The 20,488-nt window shown below is 40.2% G+C and overlaps 1 protein-coding gene across 3 annotated transcripts; it reads left to right on the top strand.

Annotated features, from left to right (window-relative positions):
• The first annotated feature begins 2,453 nt into the window (after nucleotides 1–2,453).
• Nucleotides 2,454–19,866, top strand: LOC133475184 (LHFPL tetraspan subfamily member 2a protein-like). 3 transcript variants are annotated; one of them, XM_061767668.1, is made up of 4 exons: nucleotides 2,454–2,708; nucleotides 9,368–9,544; nucleotides 16,548–17,182; nucleotides 18,495–19,866. In XM_061767668.1, the coding sequence occupies exons 3-4, from the start codon at nucleotides 16,771–16,773 to the stop codon at nucleotides 18,749–18,751; spliced, it is 669 nt and encodes a 222-aa protein (XP_061623652.1). In that variant the 5' UTR covers nucleotides 2,454–2,708; nucleotides 9,368–9,544; nucleotides 16,548–16,770; the 3' UTR covers nucleotides 18,752–19,866. The 3 variants fall into 3 exon arrangements, with proteins under 3 accessions (XP_061623652.1, XP_061623653.1, XP_061623651.1); XM_061767669.1 differs by having other exon boundaries at nucleotides 2,465–2,708; nucleotides 9,368–9,416; XM_061767667.1 differs by lacking the exon at nucleotides 9,368–9,544 and having other exon boundaries at nucleotides 2,465–2,708.
• The last annotated feature ends 622 nt before the right edge of the window (nucleotides 19,867–20,488 follow it).

Here is a 20,488-nt window from a genome sequence, read left to right as displayed (position 1 = left end):
ACACAATTTTTTTTTTGTAGATCCTCAGAGAGGTCTTTGCTATGAGGTGACACGTTGAATTCCCAGTGACAAGTATGAGAAAGCCTGAGAGCAACAACCTGAAATTTAACACACCTGCTTCCATTCAAAACTCAGACTTTGTAAGACTAACAAGTCACATGACACTCCAGAGTGAAAACGGCTAAGGGGCCAATTTTCACTTAGGGGTGTACTCACTTTTGTTGCCAGCATTTTAGACGTGTTTGGCTGTGTGTTGTCTTATTTTGAGAGGACAGTAATTGTACAGTGTTGTACATTGATTACTTTACATCGTAGCAAAGCGTTTCTTCAGTCTCGCTCCATGAGCATATATACAAATATATTTAGAAAATGTTCATGGGTCTATGTGCTGTGTTGAATAAATGGCAATAGGACGATTGTAGCATCTACCATCTAGTGGAAGAACATCTAATTGTATAGATAGATGAACAAAAAAATTCATAAAATAAATATATATATACCTAATCTATCATTCATTTTCTTGAAGACTGAATTATTGGATGAGCACACTAAAGGCATTTTATATTGACACTTACCTGTATATTGATTGTCATTTGTGTACTAGTGTTGTCATTAACTATAATTCATGTCTCCTGTTTTTTTCCACTATACAACTCTTTCCCCAGCATGGAAAAGAGTGAGCCACCAGAAACTCTCCCCCTCCCAAGACCCTGCAACCAAAAGTAATAGATTCAGCTTTAATTTGTATTTTTTTTTTCCTTTTTCACATCTTAAAGCCAAATGTACAGCTTCTCAAACAACTCTGACATAATTTATGTACGTATAATTGAAGCTCCAGCACAGAAACGCATGTTTATCTCTGAGCACCATGCATCACAAATGGCATCATGGCGCAGTGGAACTTCCTTGCTGTGTCTTCTCACCACCCAAGTTAGGTTTCCCACTGCCTCCTCACTCATGTCCACACATACACTCACAAAACCTCCCACAGTGTTCTCACCAAGCAAAAACACATGAGTAGTGAGGAAAGAGGAAGCCCTAAAAGATCAAAATGACACAAAGGCTGGACCGTCCACATGCAGTCAATGCCAGGCAGGGCGTGACTCATCGGCCCCCAAAAAAGGAAACTGAACAGTCAGCTTGGAGGGGAGTTAGTTTATTTATTTTATTTTTTTTTGGGATGTGGCTTGTGGTGATAAAGTGGAACACACACATGCAGAAGAGGAAGTTAAAGTATGGGTTTTTGTGCATCCTGTCAGTAATGCCTTCTCTGTGTGATGTCATGCAAAACCCACATACAGAAAGCCACCTTCGGAGAGAAAATTAAAAAAGTTAAATGCCTTGTTTTGAGCATCCACAGAATACCGTGCCATAGCTTTATTTATAAACCACTTAAAAAACGTAATTTGTGTATAACTGCACTCCCATGGCAACTATCGGAAAATGACACAGTTCTATAATGTGAACCTGTGACCCTAAGCGTGACAGAAGATGGATGGATGGGTTTGTATTTTTTTCATAATTCAAAACATTTTTAGAATTGAATTTATTCTTTAAATCAATAATATGGATAAAAAGCAAAATATAATAATTTCAAACAAAAACTATTTAAATATTTTCTTATTATTAATTTTATATTGTTTTATTCTTGAAGGATTTTCATTTTATCCATCCATTCATTTCAATGGATGCGCTACCTGCACTGAAGTCAGCTGAGTGTACATCACTTACCCAATAATGAATAATATTTTTGTAATTTATTGTTTAAAAGAATACTTTCTAAGTAATTAAATTAGATTATTTTTCTTACTGATTATTTTATTTTATGTTATTTAATATGCCTGTTGTTTTATTATTTTTAAATATTTATTATTTTTAAGTATTTAAGAATTGTAACTATATTTTTTTATTTCATCTTGAGTGTTAATTAAAACAAATGTAATTTTCGTAAAAAAATATATAATATATAACACTGAACTTGTTTGATCTGTTTACATTGACATAAAATATAGGATATAAGGGTTACATAAATAACTACAAAGAAAAATGAAAGGATGTAAATGAAATGCAAATGCACAAATAAATATAAAATAATAATAATACAACATCCAATTTAGATCCATATAAATAAATAAATGTAAACATGACGTTAAAGATGTGTTATAAATACAATACATAACTAACTAGACTGATATATTATCATTACATATCTTGAGGATTTTTTTATTGAACGATTTCGATTTTCAAATTCACAGCCCAGGATGCAAACAAGCAGTAATTTTAACGGTTTACAGGAAGTGTGTGTGTGTGGGGGGGGGGGGGAATGTACAGTAGAATGTACACAAAGAAATTTTATTTTTGTGAGCAGGAGAATCCGGGAAAGCTCATCATCATCATCGTCATCATCATCATCAGTTTTCTTTCTCTCGCACTTTCTTCTTGCACATAGCGTTGGAAGGCGGGAGTGAGGGATGACGTCATCGCAGCTAGGGTGGACGAAGAGGAGGAAGTCAGAGAAGGCGGAGGCTCGTCCAAAAGAAGAAGGAGAGCGACTTCAGTGAATGAAGCCGGGCTCCGACCGGGAGACGAGAGCAGCGTTTGAGACAACAACAACAACAACAAAGTCTCTCTTATTTGAACACTTTGTTTGTGAGCCTAACGTGGGGAAGGACACTAACGGCAGTTGCTCTTCTGCTTCAGTTTGGCAGGTAGGAAAGCATGTTTTTGGCCATTATTTGGCGTTTTTTTTTTTTTTTTTTTTTTTTTTTAAGTACACTTACAGTAGCGAGTAACGTTCAGTTAAGGAGAAATCAAAAGTTTGGAGACTTTTATGATATCTAGAATGGTATCAAAATTTTGGGCTGTGTTGTAACATACTTTATCCCAAAGGTAAACTTCTGTACTGCTTAAAAGCTTGCACGGGTGGCAAAAGTAGCTCCTCATACACTACTTAAAGTACAGATACGTATGTACAAAAAAAAGTAAAAGTACTGATTTGCCGCCTATATTTACTCAACTTTATTTATAGAGCACTTTAAAAACAACTGAACTTCAAGCGGTGTACATAAAACATTTAATATAAACCATACAGAACAATTTAAAGCAATCAAATATTAACAAAGTTTAAAAAAACAAAACCAATATAAAACACTAAAACAAGGGCAGAGTCTCATGCTGAGTTGAAAGCCAAGGAATAAAAATGCGTTTTAATTTAAATAAAAATAAAAATGGACAGTGGAGATTTGTCTGACATGCACAGGGATGTCATTCCAATTGCTTCTTAAGTAAAAGTAAAAAAAAGTTAAGACTGATATGTACAAAAGTAAACATTTATTTTTACAATTAATAATTGTTTTGATAACCTGGCACAATGTAAAATGTATAAACCAAAAGCTAGCGAGCTAGCATTGGCTACACTTTTATGTTATCAAAACGACATGCTCCCATAAGTTTGCTGACGATGTGAACTGAAAAAAGATAAATTTGCTAATCATAACATCTTAAAAAAATAGACTTAATCTTTGTTTTCTCCAAATGAGACGGTTTGTAGGCACGCACAAGACACAATGCATTTGACGCAAATCATTGTTGGAGCCAACAACATTCTCTTAAATAAGGCCATGGATGGGAAATAGCTTGCTTCTAAGTATCTGTTGTTGTCACCATAATGCTGGTTCATCTTCCACCATGTTGCTACTGTCCTGGTTTTTGTCCACTTTCAGATTTCAATCAATCAATCAATCCATCAATCAATTAAGATCTCATCTACTTTTGACTTCCATCCATTTTCTGAGCCGCTTCTCCTCACTAGGGTCACGGGCGTGCTGGAGTCTATTCCAGCTAACATTGGGCAGGAGGCAGGGTACACCCTGAACTGGTTGCCAGCCAATTGCAGGGCACATACAAACAAACAACCATTCACACTCACATCCACACCTACAGGCAATTTAGAGTCGTCAATTAACCTAGCATGCATGTTTTTGCGATGTGGGAGGAAACCGGAGTGCGCGGAGAAAACCCACGCAGGCACGGGGAGAACATGCAAACTCCACACAGGCGGGGCCGGGGATTGAACCCCGGTCCTCAGAACGTGAGGCTGACGCTCTAACCAGTCATTCACTGTGCCGCCACTTTCTACTTTACCTCTCTATATATGTCTTTTTTTACGTTGTGCCATCATCCTCGAAGGTTGAAAAAGTAAAAAGCCTACAAAGTTGACGATGTAAGGAATAGAAAGTACTGATAATCGGTTTTCAAATAAAATATGCTGTCTTTTGAATTTTCTGTCAATATTACCCTAACATGCTATCTAAGAAGCCCTTCACTGCACCTGGGTGGTGCTGGAAAAAAATGAACATTGCTTCAAATTCTTGAAAAGTACTTGACTTTTTCCCATTGACTCCCATTTCCGGAAAGATGTGTAAAAGATGCCACTTTTTATTTTCACAACAACAAATCAGAAATAATTTTCTTCAGAGAGTCCCCATTGGCTTTCCTGACTCACATATGTCTAAAAGTGAACAATTGTTAAAACTCATTCACTGCCATTGACGGCTTTTGAAGTCAAATATCCATGTTAACTGGGAGGGCGGACAGTGTTTAATATGGAGATGTAAGTACAATTAAAAGCAATGCTCTTTAAACATTCTGGCTTTAGTTGTGCTGTCACTTCATTATACAGTGATGTGCTTTGTTTATTTCTATTGTGTAATTGTGGCAGATATTAATAACTAGCAAAAGGAGTAATTGCATTAATATGTGATATGTACTAGGGCTCAGACTCACCCTCAAAATCCCGTTCCGTTATTCGCGTTGAGAGTAAAGAATAACTTCTGAATCAGAATCGAATCATTACTCCTTGTACTATTCCGAAATGATAAAGACATAACAGTCCAACAAATGAAAACTCCGAATTGATTTGAAAATTAAATCTATTGAACCGGGAAGAGTACGATAGTGCGTTTTGGCTGCCGCTTCTCCCTCCGCAAAACTATATTGTTATAGTTTAAAATGGCTAACTTTAACCAGGATCCGTTGCCATACCGTGGCCAAAAGTACAACCCTTGATGGCGTAGAATGCTTAAATCCACGCTGGCTAGGACCATCTTTCTCCTTTCTGGCTCTCGTTGTTTGCCACGTTGTGTTGGCTCTTGCACAACTTTCCCCCATTCATTCTGCCGCGGTCGCCATCCGTGCAGATCCTCGGGGACGGCTATCGGACGCCTCCTTCCACGGAGATCATTTTCTTGGTGGAGGCCTATGGCTATTTGCATCATGACCCATGATCCACTGTAAGAACTACTGTACAACTGCGTATATTCGCAGAAACTATGCCAAGTAAGTCAAAATGTCGTCTTCCATAAACAAAGGCTAAACTGTGAAATATTTTGTATTTTTTTTAAAGTAAAGGCAGCATGGCAGCAGTTGCAGCTCTTGTCAGAATAAAGTCAGTAGTATGATATTCTAAGATTTGGCCATTAAGGCCATGTCACCCACCCCTTAGTTGTATTAATTTCTATTCTGCAAAGCGCCATTCATCCCAAGTGACTGGAAAAGAATGATCGCATCGAGTGTGTGCAAGGGGTTGCATGACTTCAGATTGTTTTAAGTCAACACTAATGTGATGAAAGTCAAATCTATGTTCACTAGTCGCTGATATTGATATTGATGATATTTTGTCAGTACTGTGATAAAAATAAAAAAAAATAACAGGAGGAGGGAATGCTTTGCAATAATCTATATTTACTGACAATGGACAACTTATGCAGCAACTGTACGCACATCATACAAGTCAAAACCCAAGAGTATCGATGTTGACTGAGCATGACAAAAAATCTATTGCCAGTTGCAAGTAACACTTGCACAACTTGGCCAAACAGAGAAACTAATGTCTGTGATGCACACTGAGGCAAATTTCTCCCCGAAAATGTACAACCTCAGATGCGTTTGACTTTAGAGGTTCCACTTTTGTATAACATCAACTGGGGCATGCGTGGTAGGTTAATTGACGACTCTAAATTGCTTGTTAGTTTCTATGTGCCCTGTGATTGGCTGGTGACCAGTTCAGGGTGTATCCCGCCTCCTGCCCGATGATAGCCGGGATAGGCTCCAGCACTCCCGCGACCCTTGTGAGGTTAAGCGGCTCAGAAAATGGATGGATGGAATTGTAGGCTTCCATGTTGGACTACAAAGCTCTTTAAGCCTGTTTTTATTTGATCTTCCTTTACACATTTGTGCATGCACAGCAGCTTCATGTGGCCTCCTTCTCCTCTTCCACCACAGTTCCATGTCCTTGCGGAGCAAGGGGGGGCACGCCACAGAGCCACCCATGGAGCTGCGCATGTTGCGAGGGGGGGTGCTACTACATCCCGAAGCTAAACAAAACCAGGAAAGCACTCCTGTTTATTCTTGCTTAGTTCAAGGGCAAGCTACTATATCAAAATGTCCACACTCAGAGACACCACCATCCCTGCCCCCCCCCCATTTCTCTGAAGCTTAATTTAGGTTTCATTTTAGTTTGTTATGTAAGTTAGTAGTTAGTTGTGTTACTGTGTGAATTGAAAGCATTTTCTGCTTTTCTAGACAGCCTGGGCCGGGTCATTCCTGCTTTTGTGTTAGTGAAATGTGAGGGTCACTGAGTGGGCGTTTTTTGTGTGACAAAGTGTAAAAGCGGGGGGGGGGGGGGCGACTGCCAAGTTGCCACTGGCATGGAGGGGGGCCAGCCCGCTTCACCCGGTGAAAAGGTTAAAGGTTGCGGCGGCTTGTCTTTGAGGATGAAGGAGAGCATTCAGGGGCCGCGGTGCTGTGTCTGAGACGAGGGGTGGCAGTGTCAGTGCATCTCTGAGCGGCCTTTGTTGGGTTGAGTGGCACCAGATCAGGTGGCCCGCTTTAATTCACACACGCATGCATGTCCATGCTAATGAGACGTGGGAATGTCTTTTAAAATGATTTTACAAGTGTACACCTTACCCCAGTGATTCCCAACCACTGTGCTCTGGGAGATCCTCTGATGTGTCGTGGAAATTTAACTGTATTGATCTGAAAATGATTATTAATTTACGATAAATAATGTATCGTTGTTTTTCTAACGCCAGCAACCATTAAATGCTCTTCCACTCGATGGCAGAATGTACCTGTGTTGCCATTTATACAACAGAATTACTCACTAAGTAAGGAAATTCCTGAGTAAATTGAGATGAAATAATCATTATTTGTTTGTTCGGGGGTGTTCCGTGATATTTTCTAACGTAAAATATGAAGCGTGGCTTAATAAAGGTTGGGAATCAGTGCCTTACCCAACCAATGACTTTGTGCCGAACACTGCAAAAACAGTTCAAGCTTCGAGTAGCAATGAATGGGCTCTCTTAAACTGTTTATTTAAAAAAAAAAAATTTTTATGGTGTATTGTATCTTCAAAATGATCGTCAAACTTTTGACACCATGTGTAATCACTTGGGATGTAATAGTACACCGAAAATCACAATTCAGTACATACCTTGGTTTAAGGTCATGGTTCAATGGACATTTTCTATAGTAAGGTATCAAAAATGCAAATAAAAAACTGCTTTTGCGTAAACAGAAATACATTTAATGACATTTAAAACAAATGAACAACAACCTGATATTTTCATTTTGAGGAAAGTTGATCATCAATAGTTTGTCTTCTTTTTACGAAACAACTGAGTAGAACAGTCTGAATTATTATGACCTATTAGGCTATTTAAAGTGCCTGTAAAAGGACCAGAAAATGTCTTGTAAATTTGACACGCTACAGAGAAGTGTTTTAAAAAAGCCTGCCAAATTTGAATGAATGAATAATAAAAAAAAATCAGCATGTTTGTAAAATAAGATTTTAATATCATGAAAAATAAGGCCCACCCTCGAGCTGCACGACTGTGTAGGCGTGTCCACTGAACGCACTGAAGACAGCCCTTCATCTGTCAATCAAATACATTCGCTGGTAGGCTATGTGCTCAAGTGTCTCTCGTCAGCTACTGGCTGAATAATGTGTGCTGCTGTATTAAATACGTAAACAGTTAACATTCCTGTGTCTCTATTATGTGGGGACAGGACCCAAACACTACAAAACCAAGCCTGCCGTGGTCGAGCGAGTCCCGTAGCTCGTTCGCTCACGGGCTAGCGAACGTATTGAACAGTTAACTTTCCCTTAAGTGTCACTTTTGTGTGGCGCATGGAGCATTGGACGGATCCAACTTCAGTTGCTTTGCACCACCATGTTTAAAAAACAAAAAACAAAAGCATAGCTAACCAGAAGCTGATCCAAATAACATCCCAACAACTATGTATAAAAAAATGTAATCTTGCAGATTAATTCATGGTCACGGAATTGATCAAATCGGAGCATTTAAAAAATGGCTTATGAAGAGTGACCCACCAAAATCAAACGCTTGGTTACCCCCAACACACACGCACGCACGCACGCACACCAACAAAAAAAAAAACATTTATTAAACTCCAAACAGTCCAAAAGGTAAAGCCATAAGTGCCAAGTCATGAGTGGACAAGCGCAGTGTGGGGGTTTTATTATTCTGTAGTCTCAGTCAGGCCAAAATCTGAAGAGCTTGCTTGAAGGCACATTTTCTGACATTGCTTGAAATTGTTTTACTTGGTTGTGTCATGTCACACTTGATTGGTGGGCAAGCACTCCAGAGACCCCACTATTTATATACAAAGAAATGAACACAGTAATTTTCCAAATGTCAATGTTAATGTGTTACATTAGTAATGCTTCCCTTTAATGTCTTCAATAATAATACAGGTAACTCTTTAAGGCCAGCCGCAATAAACAGCTGATTTTGTTCAAATTTCCAAACCTTTATAAATCATGAAAACACGTTTCCAGTAGTATTTTAATATGTGATTATTTATTTTAGTGATGGAGCATTGTGAAGGTTTGCATGTGTTGCTGCACAGTTTGTGGTAAAATATCCATTGTTTAAAGGTTTTATATCTACTGCAATATCGATGTTACTAATGTTACAACTAACACAAAGTACCTTCAGATACACTAATAAAATCAAAGTTTGAGGTAGTTTTGTTTTTGAAACATGGACCCGCTGCTATTTGGTCCGTGTATATGGTTAATTACCTTTCCCAGCTCAAATATTTTTCTATCAGAAGAGACTTTATTTTCCCGTGCATGTGCTTTGGATGAATGTATAAAGATGATATGTGATGACTGTTCCTTAATGAGTCATCCCTGCAGGGCATAGGTGTCCTTATTACTTCTAATGTTACAGCTTGTCTGCTGCTGTCATGCCAAAACATGTCGTACAAACAGAGCTCACTTTGTATTGTTAGTACTGGATTGTTGTTTTTGATCCAGCTGTCCTCTCTCATACATCAGAGATAAGGGAAGGACTGCAAACCTGTGGAGAGTGGAAGCCGCTGAAGAGGTTAGTGTGGATGTTTTTGCAGCAGCAGCTTTATCAGAAAAGAACAGGACAGCATGCCTTCAATGAAAAGAAGAGCAAAGAACAGCGCTGAATACTTTTCTTGATGGAAAGAATGTTTGTTGAAACGGGTAATTATGAAAATTGACTTTTACTTGGTTGTATGAATATTGTTGGGCTCTGGAGTGCATCAAGTGTGAAATTAAAATAAGGGGTGGTATAATGGTTAAATTTACCAGCAGTGGGTTCGTGCACGCAGCATTCATTCGCTTCCGGATGTGGCGGGGTGAAAATCTCCTGCTTTGCAGGGAGTCTCCTAGTTTCCAGAGCTCTCCAATAAAGCCATAAAAAGTCCCTAGATTTGTTACTTATTAAAAAAAAAAAAAAGCTAATAGCTAGAAGCCGGGAAAGTCCCTGAATATAGCGACAATTTGACTGTGACAGAACCTCCCCCGAAATGGCGTGATTTGAACCAGAGTGTCACAAGTAGATATAAATGTCTTTTAATACTTTATCCTTTGTCTATTTTGACCTTGTTGGAGACCTTTTATAAAGACATCTGGAACTTTTTTTTTTTTAATCCAGTTTGGGTCAATTGTTGATGAGTATAGTTGTAGTGGTGTTAGATTTTTGTGATGTTGAATTTAAATTTTATACTTCTTATCCTGAGGCCTTCTGTCTCAAGTGTTGGTACAGGTAACTTTGGACACTAGTCTTGCTAAAAGATTTACATGTGCAGTATGTTCCTCTTCATTTAAAATTGTTACAAGTCAGCCAGACCCAGATGTCCTACCGGTAATTATATACCGTATTTTCACGACCATAAGGCGCACCGTATTAAAAGGCGCAGTCTCAGTTACAGGGTCTTGTTCTGTATTTAACACATACATAAGGTGCACCGTATTATTGGGCGCAGGCATAGTAAAACATACGCTAGCTTAAAACATACGGTAGCATGCATGCACGCTAAAACAATGTTTTTAAAAAGGCAGCGGGAGCAAAACTGAGTTCGGTTGTACTTTATTGAAGTATTTAACAATGTACTCATGTTATTTTTTGATCAATCCTCATTCACAAATCCATCAAAGTCCTCATGTTCTGTATCCGAAACGAACAGCTGGGCAAGTTCTCAATCAAACACGCCGGGTTCCCTCTCGTCATTGTCGGAGTCAGTCTCGTTGCCGTGCGGCTCCTCAGAAATGATGCCGGCTTTTACGAAAGCTCGAACAACAGTGCAAGCAGACACGTTAGCCCAAGCATCCACAATCCATTCACAAATTGTGGCGTAACTTGCCCGGCGCTGCCTCCTAGTCTTAGTAAAGCTGTGTTCGCCATCTGTCATCCATCGCTCCCACGCCGCTCGCAACTTCACTTTGAACGCCCTGTTTACACGGATGTCCAGTGGTTCGTGAAGCCTCCCGGAATGATGGCAAGCTCCGAGTTATTGCACTCAGTCGAATGGTGACTGTAGAGACGCTTCTCTCTCCCGGCTGTTCTTTGCTCATTAATCCATTGCTCGAGTTGGTCTTCCAACTCTCCTTGTTTCCGCGGTTTTTTTTCTTTTTTTTCCGCGGAAACTCAGCTTCGTCTTCTTGACTTGGTGAAGCTCGTTTTCCTGCTTCCTCCACTTGCGAACCATGGATTCGTTATAGCTTGCAGTTTAAACTGTGCTTCGTAAGCGTGTCTCTTCATAGGTGCCATTTCCGGGGGTCCTTAGCCACATACCGGAACTATATACCTACTGGTGGTGTGTCTTTAGCCTCCTCTGTCACGCGCACCCTTCCCCCTTTACGTCCACATGCTGTCCTCAGTCACGTCCGCCTTCCTCTATATAAGCAGCGTGTCGGCAGGAAATGCTCCCAGTCAAGCGGAGCGCTCATTAAAGTCACACAACAACATTTACAGATTTTGGAACTCGGTGCACATATAAGGCGCGCCGGATTATAAAGTGCCCACTTCATTTTGGAGAAAATGTAAGACTTTTAAGTGCGCCTTATGGTCGTGAAAATATGGTAGTTGACAGTACACTGTTAGTGTTCATTACAGTTCAGATTTTTAATTAGTTACTTCTTTTTTATGGCAAAAATTCCATCCATCCATCCATTTTCTGAGCCGCTTCTCCTCACTCGGGTCGCGGGCGTGCTGGAGCCTATCCCAGCTATCGTCGGGCAGGAGGCGGGGTACACCCTGAACTGGTTCTTCGTTTTACACCTGGTTCAATGAAAATATATTGCTCACAAAAGTTAAACCAGTTCTTCAAGATTTAATGCAAATGATTGAAGTTAAAAGTAAAATACAACTTGTAGATGTATTTTACTGCTTTTTTACATCATGGCCAGGGGACTACAGATGAAAACTAGCCTTCTGGCTAATTCTGGCTTTTTTAACCATGTGTACTTCATGTGTTTTGTGAAAATGCATTGTCCCCTTTTCAAAAATAACACTCACACAATCTAATAAAACCAAGTACAAGAGCTATATAAAAAAATGTGCCTTTATCGATGCAACAATGATCTGTTTTAATTCACCCAGGGCACTTTAATCTCTCAATATTAGTTTGCAGTGGTGAAGAAAAACATCAGCAGACAGCTGCTTCTAATATATTGCCTCATTTTCAATGAGCTAATCCAATATTAAAACGCCTCCCTCTATGAGCCCACCGTTGCAAACAACAACCACAATAATAAACATTACGTTAAATTAGTAATGGCAATAAACTATCATACAGCCGATTTACAGTGATTTGTGATACAGCTCCTTTGTATTGGTTCTCATTAGTGCAATGCAGGTTGTGTCCAAGTGAGTGTACAAGTCCTCAACTGTTGCTCTTGAGGTGCACACAAAAGTAGCTCCAGTAAAAACGCTAATTCATTGGTGCCTTGAGATACGAGTTTAATTCGTTCCCTGATCACGCTTGTCATTGAAATGAATGGAAATGCCATGAATCTGTTCCATCTTCTCTCCAAATAGCAAACACTTTTAATGGTTTAAATAAGGTAAATAGCACTCTATAATATTGTACTTCATAAAAACGTACAGTGATGTTATTAAATAAAATTTAAAGAATTAAAGAATTTTTGCCTCAATTCAATGGACATATTGCTGCTCCTTCTGGTATGTGCAGCTTGGCCATCTGGGGGCACTATAATAAAGACATACAGATATACATGGAGATGGTCACTCCTCAGTAAGCCGCAGCGATATTAGTCATTCAGAGGACAAATAATTTATGCCTGTGAATATTGTTATTTATTTAGTTGTTGCTCCGCCGTTTGTGTTCAAATATCCATTGGTTCAAGGGGATATAACACCGTGACACCAATGCTATTCATTAGCCCGTCTGTAGCGTTTTGCATTGTTTGCTAGCATTAAGCTAAACAGACTTTACAAAGGGCAAAATATGTGGTTTTAAATATACAACTTGTAATTAATTCTCGTTTCATGTTGAGCTTGACAGTAATCACGACATGGGAGTGGCATTAAAGATCTTAAAGCCTCGTTTTTTGTAGAATTCTTGCCAAACTGCTGCTTGTTGTGAAGTGAGTTGAGTTGATTTCCCTGCCTCCATACAGCGCTCGTATCGAAAATTTTGGCTCACAAGTCGAAGTAAAAAATCGGCCAAACGGCAGCTTGTTTTTCGAGAAAGTCGTATCTGGCAGGCATCCCTGAAATAATAATCATTTAAAACTGCACATTCCTTGATGGAACCGCACTATTGTCAACATTACATGTGGTATTGTTTTTGTAAAATCCACCGGAGCAGGTTTGTCTCTCGTAGCGGTGTTCGTGTTGGCCTGCTGACTGCTGCCCGCTGAGAGGGCGTCGGAGGCCTCGCTGCGTCCGTATCATCTCGTGGGTTCGAGTCGAGACTTGTCACTGCAGGAGTGTGAGAAGGGGCAGGTCCACATCGCACGTCCCACATCCATCTCGAAGGGTATCAAGTGTTTTTATCTGCCTAAGTCAGCACCCGTCGTTGGCGTCGGGCAAAGATGTTGAAGTTGGACACTCAGCAATAATACAATACGACACCACAGATGTGGTGGAAGGGTAGAAATTACTGAAAAAGAAATATAGGTTGATTTGATCGAGGTTATTTTTGCATTTGATGTGTATCACATCGACAAAATATCTCGACCGTGCACAAGAAGTGCTTTTACAGTACAACCCATTTTTACGTCTGCAAAATTGTTCTTGAGACCTTCGTGCTTCCTGACTCTCATTCACAACACAGCACTTTCTAATAGGATCCACTACAAGAGCTCTATGAAAAATAATTACTACTACTCTGTTTAGGAAGGGACGTAGGACTGACAACAAACTGCACTGCATCATACTGTGACATCTTTCTAGTGTATTCATTACTTTAATTAGAGAAAGGAAAGTGCCAAAATACTAAAATACTCTCAGAATGCTGCAGTGCAGTTCTTCAACACTACACAAATACTACGAGATAGCACCCAATGGAGCAATGGTTCTCAAACCTTTTACACTATGTAGCACTTAAAAAGATACTTGGCTTTCCAGTTACTACCATTATGACCAACATTAAAAGGGTTTCATCAAAAATGAGGCAGAGGTTTTATTCCTAAAAAGTACATTTAAAATAATTGTAAGCCCTTGTAACATTATGAATTGTTTAAACATTAACACGTCACCTCAATAGAGGAAAATAGAAAAAATACTTACGTAAATAATGATTTAATAAACAAACATCTAAAAATTAAATGCAAATTATTGAACTTAAAAGTTAAATACACCTGAACTGTACTTAAAAAATGCACTGTGTTGGATTAAAAAAAGTTCAAGACAATTTAATATTATGCATAGTTTGAAACATTTTTTCAGTGATACTGTTGTGTACCACTAGAAGGAGCCCGTGTAGCACTAGTTGTACTACTACCACATTTTGAAAATCACTGCAATAGGCCTCTGCCAATGCTGAACAATCCTAGACATCCGTGTAAAATAATCATTACATGCAAGGCCGTACTGTTCCACTCCATCTTTGTAGGCGCAACTGGTTGGTTACTAGTTGCCCCTTGGACCTGATGCAAGTGGCCTGTAACTCCGAAACGTGAAAATGGCGTCATGTATCTGCGCACCTTTATTCAGATCCTCCATCAAAATGTCTCCAATGTGTAATGAAAAACAGGAGAGGATAATCACAGATATGAAAATGGTAGGAAAAAACTAAAGACATTCACTTGAATGCATGCACTATTGATGACACAGGCTGAATCAGTTGATCCTGTTTTTTTAGTTCAAAGCGTGTTAACTTTAAGCCTTCTCATCATAAATGCCAGCATTATTGTCCCTTTTGGTTTACTGTCTGTAGTTCTTTTCTGCATTATCAGTTTATTCGTGCTAACCGCCACGTAAGGTGTGTTTAAGCTCCATCCAGCTGTTTAAAGAGGAAAAGCTGCTCATTTGTGGTCATGGTAGTCTTTATCCCGTGAACAGTGTGATATTTATAATCACGTTGGAAACAGCAGTGACTACATCCACTAGAGTGGCTTAAACAAAAGGCAATGCAAACAAACATACAAGGATATGCATTGCATATCTATATACACAATGTCGTAGCCAGTGTGTTTACGTTAGCGTTAATCTGCATGTACCCAAACCCTGCTGTTTTGACGGGATGCACCCGCATGTCTGCTGGGCCTCTGTGTTGTATTGAGTTTGTGTGATTGCTACTGTGTGAAACCACACACTGTGACAATAAAGTCTGCCAAGGCTTGTGAGGACCAGAATAGAAGAAGGCCCGGCCCAAACATTTGCACAACCTGACAACCAAAATGCCAAAAACTGTTTGTTTAGCATTGTTTTGATGTCATGATGGCTGTACCGTTGTTTGTCATACTTGCTCGTCAGATGTTGTCATGCCTGCGATTTTGTTATGTTGTTCTACTAGGTCGACCTAAGATAAATGTGTAAGAAAAAGATTCTTCATGTTGTGGCTGGGAAATGTCAGCTATGCTTTCCCTTGCAGTGTCTCTGATAATATCAGAAAAATGTAAAACATCAGTAGTGGCTTCCCAAGGATGCCGCCGAGTTTAACGTGCCCCTCCAACCAACACTACAGTGGTACCTTGAGATACAAGTGACTCGACTATACAAGTTTTTTGAGATACGAGCTGTCATTCGGGTGATTTAAAAAAAAAAAAAAAAGAATTAAAAATTTTATTTTATTGTTTGCTTTGACTTGCGAGCACACACTTGAGATATGAGCGCTGTATGGTGACAGTGCACTCAACTCAACTTACGTCACAACAAGCAGCATTTTGTCAGATAGTAAATAATTCTTCAAAAGCGAGGCTTGAAGCTGTTTAATGCCAAACCCAGTTAAAGTTTACTGTCAAACAAAACAAACGAAGAGAATTACACGTTATAACAACTACATAACTTTGTCTTCGTAAAGGATTTTTAGCCAAATGCTAACAATGCAAAATGCTATGGATGGGCAAATAAATAGCATCACTGTCACAGCTTTACAACCCTTTAAGCAGTGGATATTTGAACATAAATGGTGGGGCAACACATATAGACAGACAATATAACAAAATTCACAGGCTTGTATTCTTTTTCCATTGTGATAAATTACGAACGTTACTGCAGCTTACTGAGACAGCTGTGAAGCTCTTCATGTGTGTCTTTATGTCTGTATTATACTGCCCACAAGCGACAACGCCCATTAAACTGAAGCAAAAAAAATGGGGCTCCAACTGTTTAACTCTGTGCATTGTTCTCTATCTCCAGTTAATGTCATGTGTCGACTTGCCACGTGTGACTGATGTCACACTCTGCGGAATGCCGCGGGGCCCCATAACTGCCTAACCACGGCTACCAGTCATATCGGGTTTGAGTTTGTGACTAATACGACGGCGGGATGGAGCTCGTTTGTGCGTGAGCGTAATTCATCAAGTTGGCGGACATCTGGAAGTGCTGCTCGCAGCTGAGCCGGGGGAGCAGAGTTTGTGGGAATGTCGCGGTCCATTATGACTCTCGTATGAAAATGTCACCGCCGGTTTCAAACACGAGAAGACGGATGAATCGCTGTGGTCGGGGAATGCGCTTGTTTACATCTGCGGCTCCCACTTCTCTTTAACCACTGTTCCTTTTGTGCGTCTGTAGGTGTGAGCATGGAGGAGGGAAGCTGCTTCGGTTCATTATAGGGAGCACCAGAAGTGGAACTCTGCTCGGAGAATTAAAGAAATACAGGCAAAGCGGGGAAAATATTTTCTGATCTGATACACTTTGGGAATCGAAACAACTTCCCGAGTGGGCTTATTTCCACAAAAGGAACAACCCAACAACTGTAAAGTAGTTGAAAAAGTTTGAGTCCAAGAGTGCAACCATGTGCCATGTGATCGTAACTTGCCGCTCCATGCTCTGGACGCTGCTCAGTATCCTCGTGGCCTTCGACGAGCTCATCGCCTTCATGAGCCCCGACTGGCTGCTGGGATTCCCTCGCAACGATTCCAGCGTGAGCCGGGACGGGGTGGACTCCAGGGAGTACCGGCCCTCTCTGGGCCTCTACAGCCGCTGCCTCCGCCTCGGCAGCCGGGGAGGAGGCGTGAGCTGCGGGCCTTACGCCGGGACCTTCGCCGAGGTGACCAGCGGCTTCTGGCAGGCGGCCATGTTGTTTTTGGCTGCGGGGATATTGGTGCTCGCAGTGGTGGCCTGCGTCTCGATCTTCAGCATGTGCTTCCAGAGCATCCTGAGGAAAAGTATCTTCAACATTTGCGGTCTGATGCAGGCCATTGCAGGTGAGTGATTCATTAATGTCGACGTAGTTCGACACTCTCCAATCAAGTTTTTTTATTTTTTTTTTTTTTTTAGAGACCTTGTCATATTGTTTGTAAACAATAGGCGGCGAAGTACTTCCGGGTGGCACAACGCATGTGACTATCGCTGACCTGAAGTGAAAATTATGTCAAAAACGTTTTTTCTGGCTAGCTATACCCCAAAAGGTTTTGATATTTTTCAATTTCCTTTAAATAAAAAAAATCCAAATTAATCCAGGGGAGCCTGTGCACGAGGAGGTTAAACCGAGTGTATATCGTAAATAGTTCATAGTTGGTTAATCGGAAGACTTTCTAGCGGGGGAGTTGCCACTTTTAAAGGGACAGACTGGGAACTAGAACAAGACTCATTTAACAGTGAAAATTGAAAGAATCATGAGTGGTACATATCACTTACAGAAAGTAGTTCCCACAGCTGAAATGCAACTGAACAGGGAGTCCTCTGTTTAGATACAGTAGATTAGATAAATGGCTGGATGGCTGGATAAATAGATAGATCAGGTTAATCCTTTAGAGACAGCCGATAAATCTTTGTTGCCTTTTATTAGAGCGAGGGAAACAGGCTCAAATATGGCGCAATTATTATTTTGTTATGTTTTGTTTGTTTGTGTCTGAAAGCTTGGTAAATACACTTATCAGGCTCGATGTTAGGTACAGGTACTGTATGTTTTGATTGACACTTACCACATGGGTAGTAACAATATGTTTACAGTAGTGTATTTGTTTATTTGTAGTTGTAGCATAGAGAGCTATGTCTCCTATGTTCCAGAATCTAAACAAAATATTCAAACACAATGAAGCATTATCATTGCGGTTATAATACATGTACAGCTCTTTTATTGGATGCCATTAGATGAAGGATTCCCAACCACTGTGCCATGAAAAATCATTAGGTGTGTAAATTATCCGATTTCCAAATTATTATTTTGATACAAATAATATATCTTTTGACGTTCAGTGACAGGCAGAGCAATTAAATCCTCTTCCACTCGATGACAGTATGCCCGTCATTATTTCAACCCATTTTTGTTTGGTGCGCCGTGAGAGTTGACTCATGTGAAATATGTGCCGTGGCTCAATACAGGTTGGGAAACTCTGATGTCCATGGGGCATTCTAACATCCTCACTTGGCTCTGTGACGCTTTCCTTATTAAAGGATGAATCCTTCATAAGTCACTGCAGGCTTGTCCGGCCTATTGAACGTAATCTGTCAGCAGGTGATCTGGGATCTGTTGTTGACTTACATGACTCACCTCCCCTTGTTTGCTCCCTCCAGGCCTCCTGCTCTTGGTGGGCCTCATCCTCTACCCTGCCGGTTGGGGTTCCGAGAAGGTGATCGGCTACTGCGGGGCGGAGGCCTCCCCCTTCAGGCCGGCCCTGTGTTCCCTCGGCTGGGCGTTCTACGCGGCCATCGGGGGAACCCTGGCGACCTTCCTGTGCGCCGTTTTGTCCGCGCAGGCCGAGATCGCCACTTCCAGCGACAAGGTGCAGGAGGAGATAGACGAGGGCAAGAGTCTCATCTGCGTGCTGTGATGTCAGACACTCATCCTGAATGGAAGGTGCATGGACTTTTGTTGAGCTAAAAAGCCGGAGGTTTTGTAATTTTTGTACAGCTGTTTTGCAACCTTACTAAGGCCTGGTTAATTCTAGAAAAAGATTTTGCGCATTTGCTGGCAAAGTGCAGACCACTGAATCAGACTAGGTACACCTGCGCAATCTAATAGTACAAGAGCTCTTTCAAAATAACATTTAAACAAAGAACTAGAATAGTTATGATGGTAGATACCCTAAATGTATTCCATAATTTCCTGTATCATCACTGTCCATTGAAAGGCTCCAATTAGTTTGTTCCCCCCATAAAACAATTTAAAAAAAACAAACAAAAAACAACACATCTTGTCGCAGATTAAAGGAAAACTATGAATATCAGCACACCCAATGTGAACACAAAGCTAAACTGTGAAGTGTGTATGCGACTGATGTTAAGTTTTGAGTTACACTGTAAAAGTGGGATTAATTGAACAATATTATTCTTGTTGCGTTTACAGTGGAACATAATAAAAAAAGCTAGTTTATAAAGGGCTCTTGTATTGAATTTTAATTGGATTACAGTACACTATGCAAGTGTACCTATTGTGGCCAGTGAGTGAACAGATTGAGCAATAAATCCAGATATCACCTGCAATGTTAAACATACCACTGAACACCACACCATATGCTTACAGTAGAATATATTACATCATTGTAGAAGTCTCTTTCAAACTAATAATGAGAAGTCCCATTAATGTGGTCCTCTTTTGTTAGATGTTTTTACAGATAGTTCTATTGCAGAAGTCAATTTCCTTGATGTTTGCTCATAGTGTTATAGTTCATGCTGTACCCTAGATTGTCATGATAAGAGCAATATTTGCCCACTGCTGTGATGTAATGCTACTGTGATTGCTCTTATTCGTCGCAGAAGGCAAGGTGTGTGCAATGATTTTCTGTGAAAGGGAGCAGATGAATGGGAAACCGTAACACAATGAGTCAATGTGATGTGATGTTTTTTTGTTTTGTTACATTAACAAGATTAGTATTGTTTTATTGTGAATAAATGAATTGCTGACGTTAGTGTGGAGACATACAGTGTGAATAAAAGTGCTCTTTAACGTGAGTGTATTCTTGAAGAAACATCACCCTTGACATTTTTGTCACATTTTTATATTTTCTTCATAGGACAAAAACTGGAAACAAAACGACACTTTCCTTCAATATAAATGAGTCAGTGTGTAGCTTGTATAACAGTGTAAATACCTCAACACACAGCCATTAATGTCTAACCCGCTGTCAACAAAAGTGAGTCGCCCTCTAAGTGAAAGCATCCAAATAGTGCCCAAGGTGTCAGTATTTCGTCTTCGATGCTGACTTTGCATGGAACATGATTGAACAAGATGAAAACACATTAAGAGTGAGGTTGTGCTACCTAGTGGGGAACATGGCGAATTACAGTCTCAGCAGCAATGTCATAAATGCATTCCTCTACCCTGTTTCTATAGCTCTTGTCCTCATTAGTCTGGCAGGTGACCTGGAGCCTAGCCTGACTGGGTGAGAGGCGGTGCAAGTAAAGCACAAGGGAACTGGACTGGTAAAAAAAGCCCTCTAAATGCTCATAATATACAGAGTAAAATGATTTTGTAGCCTTCTCACTGATACAATTGTGGAAGCTTTCTGTGGACCATGGCTTTTTCTGTAAGATGTGATGACAAAAAATGCCAGAAGGGCTACTAGAAC

The sequence above is a fragment of the Phyllopteryx taeniolatus genome, chromosome 3 (assembly GCF_024500385.1).
Source record: "Phyllopteryx taeniolatus isolate TA_2022b chromosome 3, UOR_Ptae_1.2, whole genome shotgun sequence".
Classification (NCBI taxonomy): Eukaryota; Metazoa; Chordata; class Actinopteri; order Syngnathiformes; family Syngnathidae; genus Phyllopteryx; species Phyllopteryx taeniolatus.
Note: the sequence above shows the minus strand (reverse complement) of the source record. Positions and strands in the feature narration are given on the sequence as shown.

What these genes read in the sequence shown, in the direction of transcription:
- LOC133475184 (XM_061767668.1), top strand. Translation starts at nt 16,771, where the DNA reads ATGTGCCATGTGATCGTAACTTGCCGCTCCATGCTCTGGACGCTGCTC. An exon ending in TCTGATGCAGGCCATTGCAG is followed by an intron (nt 17,183 to 18,494) that starts GTGAGTGATTCA and finishes TGCTCCCTCCAG; the next exon opens with GCCTCCTGCTCTTGGTGGGC.